The sequence below is a fragment of the Elephantulus edwardii genome, unplaced genomic scaffold (assembly GCF_000299155.1).
Source record: "Elephantulus edwardii isolate Elephantulus edwardi_28Jun2011 unplaced genomic scaffold, EleEdw1.0 scaffold00040, whole genome shotgun sequence".
In the NCBI taxonomy this organism is placed as follows: Eukaryota; Metazoa; Chordata; class Mammalia; order Macroscelidea; family Macroscelididae; genus Elephantulus; species Elephantulus edwardii.
The window spans coordinates 5,680,178-5,694,538 of NW_006399790.1; the positions used below are offsets into that span (position 1 = coordinate 5,680,178).

The 14,361-nt window shown below is 37.1% G+C and overlaps 1 protein-coding gene across 1 annotated transcript; it reads right to left on the reverse strand.

Annotated features, from left to right (window-relative positions):
- Window positions 1-10,582: 10,582 nt before the first annotated feature.
- On the reverse strand, window positions 10,583-11,086 carry LOC102861983 (protein tyrosine phosphatase type IVA 1-like). The gene has a single exon (XM_006885093.1). The coding sequence runs from the start codon at window positions 11,081-11,083 to the stop codon at window positions 10,583-10,585; it is 501 nt and encodes a 166-aa protein (XP_006885155.1). The 5' UTR covers window positions 11,084-11,086.
- Between the last annotated feature and the right edge of the window lie 3,275 nt (window positions 11,087-14,361).

Below are 14,361 nucleotides of genomic sequence, written 5' to 3' on the forward strand. Positions count from 1 at the left end.
ACAGAGCAGGAGGGGAAGACCCTCTATGAGGTGGATTGATTCAGTGACTGGGGTAATCGGGATGGGTGTGTCAGAGGCAATGAGATTGGCACAGGATAGAACAGGGTTTAGGGCTGTTGTACATAGGGTCGCTATGAGTCGCAAACAACTTGACGGCACATAACAACAATGTCAGTTATAGCTGATCCTCTAGTGAGTTTTCAGAAAAAGTAATCTGCAAGGGAGGAAACTGTTCATCTTCCTCCCATGGAGAAGCTGGTGGATTCCAACCACAAACCTTTGGCAGTGCAATTTGCTTAACACTAAGCCACCAGAGCTCCCTATCTGATCAAAGATTCCAGCAAGAAAATTAATTCTGAATTTTAAGTTAAGTGTATTATGAGTCTTACTTTGAGTATTTTTTCACTCCGAGCATATTCAATAGTTCATAATAAATTTCAAAAACGTGTAAAGCCATTAGGTAGGTAAAAATAGAATTAAATAGAGGTAAGTAAAGTATAAAGCAATTAGGAACACATTAATTAATGGATGTACTATATAGTTTGGTCCCACATGATTCCTCCTCTATAAAATGTGCTTATATTAAGCTATTCTTGAATTTAACTAAGTATAGAGGAAATCTGTGTGATCTCTGATGTCTGGAGAATAGTGTAAATGCTTTTTACACTCTTATTTTAAAATAAGTTTCAGTTGACTTATCATCATGAAGAACAGGTACCCCTATTAGTCCAACAACTGAAATTATTAAGTCACACAATGATTGAATATGTGACTCTTTCAGTATTACTTATCTAAATCCATAGAGGAAAAAATAGTTTATATAATGTTTATTCTTCCATTTACTGAGAGATCATGATTTTTTATATTTTATACAGCAACATAGTTACATATAACTAACTCTATATATGGGCTTCTGAAAAGGATTCTCTTCCTCTCACTGGGAAAAGGTTGCAAAAACAAACTGTCTCCCCAAAACTTATTATGTGTAATTTTAAAGGTATACATTTGTATATTATTTTCAAAAAAGCAAATATTGTTATTCTCCAAATCTAATCCTATAGGTCAATTCTACTGTCACATGGGTTGTAATGAATAGAAATAGACTTGACAGTAACTAATGACATCTGGCTTTAATAAGCCTGAAATGTTACAGAACCAAAAATGTCAGAACATCGTCTGAAATCTGAGAAGTCTAATAGTTTATTGTTAGAAACAAACCCCTCCCTCAGGCCCACTGATTTAAGTCAATCTTGCTATTATATGAATAGTTCCCTTGTTGAAACTACTGTGTAAGCTTAATTGTCATTAAGAATGACTGTTCATCGAGATAACGATTTTATTATCATAACCTGTGAGATTAATAATAGCAGGTACTTGAAGGGCTCACTAGTTTTATCATTGATTGTACGGACAAATAGCAATCTATTCTTTTCATGTTACAACCTTATTAACTCTATTTCCCTGTGTAACTGTGAAAATAACTTTTATGTTGATTATTAAATTTTACCCCTTTAAACTACAATGCTGTAAAAATGAAAAAAATTATTAAATATTAGGTAATATTATTTTCTTTTCTCCCTCATAACTCTTAACTAGGAAGAATAATAGCCAAGGCAAACTTTCTTAGGAAGTTGTTTCAGTGATTGGTGGGTTCAAGTTTTGGTGACTGAATTTGACTGGAATGTGTGTGTACATGTGTCTGTGTATACTCTTTAAAGTATCCCTAATGTATATATATTGAATTATATATATTGAAAATTTATTATAGATATAAAATGCATCAAATAAAAATGTATTCTATATAATTTTATATATAATATACTATATAATTATATATGTATATTTATATATGTGTGTGTATATATATATATATAAACAAGTAAGAGTCAGTGAAATCTTGAGCCCACAAATCACTGAAACAACTTCCTAAGACAGTTGTGTGTTTGTGTGTGTGTGTATGCCTGTGTTTCATTAACTATGCAAAGGCATTTGACTGTGTGGACCACAATAAACTGTGGCTAACTCTGAGAACGGGAATCCCAGAACACTTGATCATGCTTATGTGAAACCTATAATTGGACCAGGAGGCAGTCGTAAAAACAGAGCAAGGAAGCACTACATGGTTCAAAATGGAGAGGGGTGTATGCCAGGGATGTGTCCTATCTCCATACCTTTTCAATCTATATGCAGAACAGAGAATCCAGGAAGCTAGGCTCAATGAAGAGAAATGTGGCATCAGGATTGGAGGAAGACTCATGAACAATGTATGTAATGCTGACGACACAACCCTGCTTGCTGAACCTGAGGAGGACCTGAAGCACTTGCTGCAGAGTGTCAAGGACCTCAACCTTCAATATGGATTGAAGCGCAATATCAAGAAAACAAATACTCTCACCACTGGGCTGATTGGCAGCTTCATGATAGATGGTGAAGAGAGCAAAATTGATAACAGCTTTAGTTTGCTTGGTTTCACAATCAACACTCTTGGTACCAGCAGTCAGGAAATTAAAAGACAAATTACATTGGGAAAGTTTGCTGTCAGAGAACTCTCCAAAGCACTGAAGAGCAACGATGTCAGTCTGGAGACTAAGGTGTGCCTAATACAGGCCATGGCCTTTGCAATTACTGGCTATGCATCAGACAGCTGGACAATGACTAAGAATGATAGAAGGAGAATTGATGCCTTTGAGCTGGGGTACTGGAGAAAGGTATTGAGTATACTATGCTCAGAGTTTGCTCAGAGAACAAACATATTCATCCTAGAGAGGGTGAAGCCAGGTTGTTCCTTGAAGGTAAGGATTCTAAAGCTTTGTCTGGCATAATTTGAACATGTTGCAAGAAGGAATCCGTCCTTGGAGTGGGATGTCATGCTTGGGAGGGTGGAGGGACAGTGCAAGAGAGGAAGACCCTAGATGAGATGGATTGATTCAGTGACTGGGGTAATGGAGGTAGGTGTATCAGAGAAAATAAGATCAGCACAGGATAGAGTTGGGTTTAGGGCTGTTGTAGGTGACTTCAATATATATGTGTGTGTGTGTGTGTGTGTGTGTGTGTGTGTGTACACACACACGTCTATACATATGTATATATACACATATACATACAGAAATGCACACACACACACACATATATAACAATCTGCATTGCAATCCTGAAGACACGTGGATTGAATGCACCAGCTGCTCTGCAGGAGGACAGAAACCTTTTCCAATCCTAAACCATGTAGTGTTTCACTGCTCTGTTTTGATTACTGCTTCCTGGTCCAAGTATAGGTTTTGCATGAGTGAAATGTATGAATATCTTTTCTTAGATACTCCTATAAATACTTTAGATTAATTAATGCATAATTGAGTTAATTTCTTGTATATCTTATTTTTCATTTCAGGAAGATAGATTACAAGATTTAATTTAAAAATAACCTTCCAATGATATCTTTGAATTGCACAGCTGGTACAAGTTGATACTTCATTCTAGAATCATATTTTTTAATTTTAATTTTTTTAATTCATTCATTGTTGTACATTTTCTTCCCTCTCCCCCACTACCTACTCTCCCAGTCCACTTTGCAATGCATGACTTACTCCAGATTGTTATTATACGTATAATGCCTAATCATGTATTCATGAATAGTTTTTACTCAGAAGGAGACATGATTTTAGGAGACTAGAATAAGACACAGGAGCTCTGGTGCCCTAGTGAGTAAGGAGTTACACTGCTACCCAAAACTCACACAGTTCAGTTCCACCAGCTGCTTAACAGAGTAAAAAAGATAAGAAATCTCTTCCTGTGTGATTTACAACCCCTGAAAACCACTTTAGGGTCAACTGTGAGTCAGTTCTGACTCTATGGAACATAACAGAAAATGAGCAAACCCTATTATAGCTCGCGAGATATTTTAAATAAAGAATAATTGAATAGAAGAAATCTTAAAAGTATATATAAATTTTCAGACTATAACATACAATATTTGAAGCAGAATTAAAATTAGAATATTATGCATTTTACATGCATTATTTATTCTTTATTTAAATAGAATATGGTAAATTTTAATAAGAAAACTAAAGTTATTCCAATCCCAGCATACAGGGTAGAATGTATATTGTGGGAAGAAGTGACATAGAATAAATTTCTTTATAAAACTTCATCTTTGTTAATTATGTGCTCAGTTGTCCGTTCAATAATTCATACACATTGTGTTTCATGTCATCAATTGCAAACTCCACAATGTAATATCGCTTTTCCTACTCTCCATCTGAACTTGTGTTCCTCATTTCCAATCATCCTTCTTTCCTAACCCTTCCAGCCCTCTAAACTTTACTATTATTAATTTTAATGAAAATTTACAGAGACTTTGGATTTCCATTCATTCATTGTTGCACTTTGCTCCCTGTCTACCCCGCTCCCCCAGTTTGCTCTTCTTTTTGAAAAGTAAAATTCCTTTCATTGTTATACAATCTCTCCCCCCAAGGTCACTCCACTATGCAGCCTTTGTTCTGGACTCCTGTCATGACAATAATACCTAATCATATATCCCTTTTAAACAGTTCTCTCCCTCATCTGTTTCAAAGCAGTGTACATTATTTATCCCATCTTTCTCGGTCTTCCTCCCAACCCTGATGTCAGTCCCATTTCACAACAGTGGCACTATGCAGTATTTGTCCTTTTATGACTGAGATATTTTACTCAGCATAATGTCCTCCAGGGTTACCCATTTTGCATAATATTTCATGAGTTCCTTGTTTTTCAATGCAGCATAGTATTCCGTTGTGTGAATATACCAAAGCTTCTCTATCCATTCATTTGTTGATGGGCACTTGGGTTGTTTCCAACGGTTTCTCCACAGCCTCACCAGCATAAACCACTTCCTTTCCACCTCCCCCATGTCTGTCTTATTTTATAACAGTGGTGTTATGCATTATTTACCCTTTTGTAATTGAGATATTACACTTGGCATAATGTCCTCAAGACTCACCCACATTGTATAACCTTTTACTATTGCATTGTATTTCAAAGCTGTGTAGTATTCCATTGTTTGGATAGTTTTTCTATTCATTTGTTTGTTGATGGGTACTTGGGTTGCTTCCATCTCCTTGCTACTGCGAATAATGAAACAATAAACATGGGTATGGATACATCTGTTTGAGGTGGCTCTGGTTTCTTTAGGGTATATTCACAGCAGTGGAATTGCTGGGTCAAATAGTATTTCTATTTCCAGCTTTCTGAGAAACCAACAGATTATGTTCCATAGTAGTTGTACTACTAGGGGTTGTACATTCGCAACAGCAGTGAATAAGAGTTCCAATCTCTCCACAACCTCACCAACAGTTGTTGTTTAATGTCCTGTTGAACTTTGCTACTGTTCGTGAGGTGAGATGCTATCTCATAGTTATTTTTATTTGTATCTCTGCTGACTAGGACTTTTGAACATTTCTCCATATGTTTGTTTGCTATCTGAATGCCCTCTTTGGTGAAGTGTTTATTCATATCCTATGCCCATTTTGTGATTGGGTTATTTACTTTTTTCTTTTTGAGGTGCCGCTTGGTGTTACTGATTACCTTAATATACCTGCTTATTGTTTAGTTTGAAATTTGTCTTTCAATATGGCTTTTCTAGCGTAGATGACTACGCGGATGGACAGGATTATGCAAATGGGGCATGTTGGTTTATCCACAAAGGGTTGGTCATCTACCATTCCACAAGAGAATTGGCTAATCTCAACAATCTACGAGGATTGACTAGTCTGGCCAATAAGTTGAATAAGCTCTAACTGCAGAGATAAACTCCTCCCCAGCCAGAGAAGAGAGACCTTCTTCCCCACGCCACTGAAAGGAAGCAGTAAAATGCCAGACACACTTCAGGGCACCAGCAGCAGCCATAGGTGAACTGTAGAAATGAGATGGGACTTTGAAGGGGAGAGGAAATCCAATATTGTCAGGACTGAGAACTTTATTGGACAATTTTTTGGGGGGAGGGAAGTCAATATTGGCAGGACTAAGAACTTGGTAAAACATGAAGCTGAGGTGCCTGTGTGCGCATTTCTAGTGTATTGTTATTAATCTGGATTATAACTTTTTTACTCCTCCAGTATGGTTCTTTGTGGTCTGTGAGTTGTCATATCAGATTTTGGACCCAGCAAAGCAGTGGGATTGTTACTGAGCTGTGTAGGAGGAAGCATGGGAGCGTGGGGGACATCTCTGACTTCATAGGAATTGGGTTTGTGTTATTCATGCTATAGATGAGGATGCCCTCCCCCCTGTGAATTTGGTAAAAGTTAGATATGGTCCCCATGTGGCCTTTGCTATTTTTCACACTTGGCTAGACATTAGGTCTTTGGATGATTTTAGTTCCAGGCTCTAAGGGTCAATGAGTTGGTTTGGATTTGATGACAATAAAGATGTTTGTTTGCTTTGTTAAATGCCATGCTCTCAAGTTTCCACCAATCTCTACTAGACCATGAAGTCAGGACTTTTTATGCTTTTGAATTTTGTTTCAAACTTTTCTTCCATTCTATCCAGAACTTTCTGTTGTGGTCAATTTCATATAATTTTCCTGATCTTAAAGGTGTAGAGGCTGCAATTTGTTGGGTTCAATAGTCTTTTGGATCAATTATTTCTATGTATGTTTGATTTCCTTTACTGTTTCTTTTTGCTCTGGATGGGAAAGGACCAACAATTACACCTTAGATCTTCTCATAACTCAGTTGCGAAGTAGGAACAAAGTAGGAACATTCTTTATAAACTATGTTGCACCAATTAACTTCCTGAGGCAATAGCCCTGAGCCCCCAGGCCCAGAGGCACATTCTCTCATGGTATTTTGTTATTGCTGTTTTTTTTTTTTTGTTATTGCTGTTTTAATAACTTTATCCTCTGTATACTGTATTGTATTATGGATATAGTCAAAGCATATGTAAACAGGCTAGAAATAGCCTCTGTCATATTTGGTTGGAATTGGGTTTTTTTGGGGGGGAAGGGAAGAATATAGTGTATCAGACTGCTAACCAAAAGGTTTCAATTCACCAGCAATTTCCTCTTCTAAAGATTTGTAACCTCAGAAATCTAATGGAGGGTTGCTGAGTTGGAATCAACTTGAAAGCAGTAGGATGATGGATATAAATTCTTGTTAGTAGCATTCTTAACAATTTTAAATTTTATTAATTTTCAGTCTTGATGTCAACTTATGACAAAAATTTATGTATTTATCTATGTGGTACCATAATTAGAATCAATGGAAATTACTACTGCCTTATATTACTTATAATTTTTTTCAGAGCTTTGTGACTTTTAACAGCTAAAAAATTTGTCACTTTAGATTAATGTTAGAAAAATGAGGAAAAAAGGATTAGAAAATAACATTTTCCTTCAGGAACTGGTGTGTTTCGCTATATTTTATGTAACAGGTTAAATATGTAACCTTTAAATAAAGGCAGTTTGACTTTAAATAAAGATAGTAACTTTAAAGAAATAGTAGTTTGACTTTAAATAAAGGTAGTTTGACTTAAAATAAAGATAGTAACACAAATTAAGTCTTAAGAAACTAGAGTTTGTTAAGCTCCCATCTTTATGTTTGGTCCTGATACCAAAACTAACATTATTGACAATAAAATGTGAAATTCTTTAATCCAAGTAATTTACACTGGATTAAGTTCAATCATCTATTAAATAATTATAATGTATTGCTCTTGAGTGTCTATTACTTGATTCTGACACACTTTGAGCAAGCACTATACCTATGTCACTGTGCTAAGAACTGATATGTAATGAACATTGAGACAATTCCTTGCACTTTAGGAATCACTTTCATATAAATTTTAAAAAGTTAAAACTTAATATTTAAGCCTACTAAATCTTTTAGAAAGAAGCCCTTGTGGAAGAATCCATAAGGCACTGGCCTGCTAAGTAAAAGGTTTGAATCCAAGAAAGATGAGCAGCATCCTCCCACAAAGATTTCTAGCCTTGGAAACTCGATAGAATGTTGCTATGAGTCAGTGAAACAACTGACTTAATGGCAGTGAGTAAACTATTTAAATCTTTTATCACAGTAATAATTAAATATCTTTAGCTTATGTTATTATTGTTGTTGTTGATAGCCAATGAGTCAAACATGTCTCAGTGACCTATATCTATCATTTCTCAAAGTTAATAGAGTTTCCAGAGGCATGTTGTTTAGGAAGTGGGTACCACTCCTACTTCCAAATATTTAGCTTATACAAGAATAATTCTTCTCACATTTCACAAGTGTTTCCAGCTGCTAAAAAGCTACCTATATTAGTTAGCTATTGCCACAAATGCTGCACAATAAACAAGCTCAACAGATCAGCAGTTTGAGGTGTGGCTGATCTTGACTTGGGCGAGGCAGGTAGTTAGTACTTAGCTGTCCACTGAACATGGCTTCATGTAAGAGACCAAATAGAAGTCAATTCTATGTATATCATTCTGTGGCCTAGGCTGAAGGGGATAGTGGATTCCTAGTGCCTCTCTATTCCTCATGGAGATGGCACAAGTGCCAAGACAACTAAGCTCATCTGTGATCAAATATTTCAAATATTTGCTTGGATCCCATTAGCTAAAACAATGCCTACCCAAGTGTAACTGGGGAAAAAACAAGGAAATATAATTAATCAACCTTGAATCTCTGGCAATGAAGTAGAAACATATTTCCATTAAATAGGAATAAGAAATGAGACCAATAATTCAGTCTATAAAACTCCTTGTTACTACCCTTTTTTAAACATTGTGTTATCATTGGCAGTGTTGGCTAAGTTTTACCTTTGTGCTCCTAAAGCTGTTTATACCTATTTGCCACACGTGCAGTTTCACTATGTATTTGAAAGCTTTACAGGGTCATTATCCTGTGACATTCATTTCATTATTGTGACTACCTTGAATCCTCCACTTCCTAAACAACAAACCTCTCGAAACTCTATGAACTTAAATAAATGTCGATTTTTAGAGAAAGGCTGTAGGCCTTTTGTTCATAGGATCGTTATGAGTCGTGCTCGACTGGATGGCAATCAACAACAACAACAAGAGCAATGCCTAGTGGCAAGAAACTGTGCTGCAATCCCAAAGGCACGTGGTTTGAATACTACCAGCTGCTCCATGGGAGAAGGATGCGCAATCTCCTCTTGTGCAAATAACTGCCTCTGAAAACCTACCCAAGGGTCAGCTATGGGTCAGTTCTGATTCACTAGCACACAACAGCAACACAACAATATTTCTAAAGTACCCTGATTTTTTTAAAAGAAAAGCAATACATGCATACTGTGTAGTTATTCATTGAAAGATGCTTCATTAACTGCCCTCCCTACTAGTGTGGTAACAGCATTATTTGATACTTAGTTTACAGAAATGAAATGATGACTGATATTTACTAAAAGCAAAATCATATGCATATAAAAATGGATTTAAATTCTTATTGTATCCCTAATATATTGTATAGTGCTGCTGGCAGGCAGTCTGTAGTGAGCTGCGCTGCTAAACCAAATGTGGTGCCTCTGTGACAGTTTAAATGCATCAGCAGCTCCAAGCGAGAAAGATGGGTTCATCTCTTCCCATTTACGGCCTCCTGGCAGTGAGTGAGTGATTACATTTAATAAGCTGAAAAACTAACTAAATAAATGTTACAAAATAAATTTTCATAAAAATTATTAGAAATCATTTAGCTACAATAATAAAGAACACCTACCTTTAAAAAATATTCACTAAATTAAATATTTGCTGAAGTAATTATTATATATATCACAGAAAATTGAGGAATTATGTTAATAGACCTATTTAGTAACTCCCTTTTCTTCTTTTCTCAGACCTCTGTTCATTTGCAGCCCATAGTGGAGAACTTTAAATGAACTGTAATCCCTTTTTTTCTGAAGATATTAAAGACAGGTACACTGTAGAGTATATCTTCTCCCAGAGGAAAAGTCTTCAAAAAATGGAAGCTTTGTAAATAATAGCACAGGAAAAGAAATTCATAGAAAGAAATGAAATAAGCACACAAGAGTTTACAATTCTAGAAAAAGCCATGATTGTGGAAACCCTAGCATGTATTAGTTTGATTGTGGTGACTTGTTTACAGTCTCTACTTGCAAAGAAATTAAATAATCAACTAAGACGTTTTAATTGCAGCAAAAGCCATAGATGTGAAAAGTCTGTCATGTAATAGTTTGATGGTGGGTGACAGGAGCATATAGTAAACATGGGTTCACATAGACTCTTCTTGCAATATTTGAAATGATTCAAGAAATAAAATGCCTAAGGTCTGGAGAATACCACAAGCCCCCTAGACTTCAGCCAGGAATTGAGACACCTATTTCTCAAAATTTATTATAGTCAATAAGGTGCAGTTGACATAAATGAAAAACACCTTTTTAACACTGAAAACTTAGATTCTTTTATTTAGTGAACAAGAAAACATTGAATAGAAGAAAAAATTTTGCAAGCTTCAGGTCTGCTCAAGCAGCTTTTCAGAATTTGTGCAAAAATCTGGTTAGATTTTGTATTCAGCCAGATTCTATATTGACTACTATACATGACTAAATTGTAGGTCAACTTCTCCTTGAAGGCCAAGTGTCAGGCATCTCTCCTCTACTGAATGAGGCAGGTGCGTCTGCTTCTAAAGCGCAGGCGCCTTTTAGGATGATAATTCTCTAAGTAGGAAAGTTGCTTGCTGTTAAAGGCTCCACGACGCTTTTGTCTTATGAACTGCACCGCTTCTTCATACTTCATTCCACCTTCAATCAAGGCTAGGGCGACCATCACTGGAGCTCTACCGAGCCCTGCAGTGCAGTGGACTGCAATACAACATCCAGGACTTTCACGAAATTTCCTTTTGACAAGATCTAACCATTGATCAACGATCTGATTTGATGGTGCTGTACCATCAGCAAAAGGCCAGTCAAAAACCTGGATGCCCTCCTGCTCCAAAAAATCAGTGTTGTAAGTTGCCTCACAAACTCTCACAATGGTGGTAACTCCATTCCTCTTAAGTTCCTGTAGGAACTTGTTTAAGGAGGCCTGGTTTGGATTGTGTGCGATCAGAAATCGCATGTTTCTGTATGTGATCTCCACAGGAGCAGGGCGGTTCATTCTAGCCACACTCAAGTTAAAAAAAAAAAAGAAAAAAAATTTTTTTTGCAAGTAAATTAAGAGGGAAGTCAGAAAGGCCCTAAAGAAACACTTCAGTGGAAATATTCAGAAAGTGGAAGGTGGAAGGCAAGGGCAATAGGAAGTGAGACGAATCTCCCTGCAAAGAAAAAGCATCAATATTTTAGTCTGGCAATACTGAGGACACTGAAAATAAGCACAGTTTTACCTTACTCAAGTCAGAACTCCTGTAAAAGTTCTGGTGAATTCTACTCAGCTCGGTCCACGTTATTCTTTCCACTCTTGAGTTTACATCTCTGTGAAAAGGTTGTGTTGGGCCTGACAAAAATCCCCACTACTCCTGGGAAACCCCATAAACATGTTTCCAAGAAACCACAGGGATGACAGTTATTTTTGCATGTTGATAAACATGGCCAAATCAGACAGCTGGTTTGGAGGTTTAGCTTGACATCAACCAATGGTCAGTGCACCTGTGAACTGGGTCTGTTTCAAAGACCTTTACTTTCACTCAGAGAGCTTCCCAAGACAAGGGGTGAACCCAGTCACCAGTCAAGGCCTGAAGCTCCCTAGCGAGGGCCAACTAGCAGTGGTGAGGCATGGGCAGGAGCTAGGGAAGGGCCCTTGTCACGAGGGGCCATTGGCGTCTGAAAGAGGCTGCCCTAGGACCAGAGCTGGTGCTATCTATGGAATTAGTTTCTAATTAGTATACAGATCTTCCCCTACCAACTTCAACTTCACACTCCTCTTAGATGACTCCCACTTCTTCCTAGGAAAAAAAACAAAACAGAAGGTGATGTTAGGTCACTCAAAATTCACCCTTTGGGTAATTTCCTGTCACCCAAAGAATCAATCAGTGGTTGCAATACCAAGTGCTCTTTTCACTGACTTCATCTTGAGAAGGGAGCTCTGGTGGTGTAGCCCACCAGGTTTTGCTGCAAACACAATGGTCATGGCTCTCTGGTGGTTAGTGGTTCGAGTCCCCCCAGCTGCTCAGCTGGAGAAAGGTGGATAATATCCCGTAAGATTTACAATCTCCCCAAAACCTACTGTAGGATCAACTTTAAATTGGTTCCAGGGCTCTCAATGACTCAAAAGCATTGAGTTTGAGCTCTTGTGGGGTGGAAGTTGCTACAGGCTGGGGCTGAGGTTCAAAATTATTTTCCCATATACAAGGATGATCTGGTTTCTATAACAGAAAATGTTTTAAAATATATCAACAACAACAAAAATCTCAACCAAACTAATAGGGATCTAAACCTCCTCCCTTACAATGAAGCTAAAATTCCAATGGTTTTCCTTTCTATTCAAGATTATTATTGTTGTTATGAGCCAGAGTTGCTTGCAACTCACAGAGACGCCATTTACAATAGCCCTAAACACTGCTCTATCCTGTGCCAATCTTAATTGTTTCTGACACACCTACCCCTATTACCCGAAGTAATTGAATCAATCCATCTCATTGAGGGTCTTCCTCTCTTGCGTTGTCCCTCCACCCTCCCAAGCATGATGTCCCTCTCCAAGGACTGGTCCTTCCTCATACTATATCCAAAATATGTCAGTTGAAGCTTCAGAATCCTTGCCTGCAAGGAGCTGCCTGGTTTCACTGTCTCTAAGATTAACGTATTTGTTCTCCTAGAGGTCCATGGAATATTCCATACTCTTTTCCAGCACCACAGCTCAAAGGCATCAATTATGTTTCTATCATCTCTAGTCATTGTCCAGCTTTCTGATACATGTCAAGTAATTGCAAAGACTAGGGTCTGAATCAGGCACGTCTTAGTCTCCTGGATGACATTGTTGCTCTTCAGTATTCTGGAGAGGTCCCTGATAGCAGATTTTCCCAATTTGTCTTTTGATTTCCTGGCTACTGGCACCAAAAAGTATTGATTGTGCTTTTCTAAAAATGCGAAGTTCCAAGTAGGGAGCCCTGGTGGCCAAGTGGCAGGGAGTTGCAATGCCAACCAAAAAGCATGCAGTTAGAATGCACCAGTGATTCTGTGGAATAAAGATGGGCAGTCTCATCCTCTGTGATTTATAGTCTCTGAAAACTTTCTTGAGGGTTAGGTATGAGTGGGTTCTGATTGGAGTTCAAGGACTTGAGTTTGAAACTTGTAGCATATTAAGCATGTTGTGTTAACAGAAAGGTTTGCGGTTCAAAACTACTCAGGCGCTCAGAACCCTGATGGAGGACGAACTTGAAAGTTGTAAATTTATTTGGTTTAAAGCTACTATGGAAGGGAATGAAGTCAGTGTGGGGAAAAGAAGCCATAGGGTGTATAAAGAAAAAACCCTTCATACTTACCTTCTCAAGTTAGATAAGAAAAACAATGCATACTGCTAAATTATGTATGTGACTATAGCCATATTCCTTATTCAAGCACATAGTGAGTAAACAGGGAGTGTGTCAATTCTTATTCACACTGTACCTGTCATACTCAGCATGGCTGACCTCTGTAACTAACTATAAAATTACAAATCCAATGATTTATATTCATAGCTACAACTATATGCATATATGCATATATACATACACTACTTGCATTGTTATGTAGATAATAAACAATGTATGCATTTGCAAACATACAGACTACATAGTTCTTCCTCTGAAATGATTTATCCAAATGAAGCACTACTAAAATTAATATTGCCAAAGAAGACATTTGCTGTGTTTACTTATACTTTTCCTACACATGTTTCTTTACCATCTTTCCATACATTGCAAATAAAAACCTAGAAAAGTATAATTTTAATTTTATTTTGTTCATTTTATTTTCCATCAAAAAAAGTCCAATATTAGATGTAGCACATGTATCTCCCAGCTCCTGACTAAAATCTCATGAAATAATATGAAATACATGCATCTTAAAATAATATAGCATCACATTAGAAAGTAAAACAGAGTGCCATTAATGATGATGTATAAAGGGAGACCATGGCGTATTTATGCATTAATTCAATACACATTTATTAAGGCTTTGCTATCTGTCAGACATATAAAGATTAGTAAAATCTAGCCTCAGTCAGCATAAAGCTTGTTATCTACAGGAGAAACACAGACACATAAAACGAATTTTAAAAATGAAAGACATTCTGAGAACAAACTGGGTCCTGTGGAGGGTATGACTCTTCTGCTTAGCTTATCAAGCAGGATGCTAGAGTAAGTTTCCTTAAAAGTGGCATTTAAGGTGCGGGAGGGGGGATTGTGTACCAATGAGGGAGTTTTTCTTTTGCTTTTCAAGGAGAGGAGCAAATGGGGGGGG

Excerpts from the sequence above, each read along its gene's own strand:
- LOC102861983 (XM_006885093.1), bottom strand. The coding sequence starts at position 11,083 with ATGAACCGCCCTGCTCCTGTGGAGATCACATACAGAAACATGCGATTT.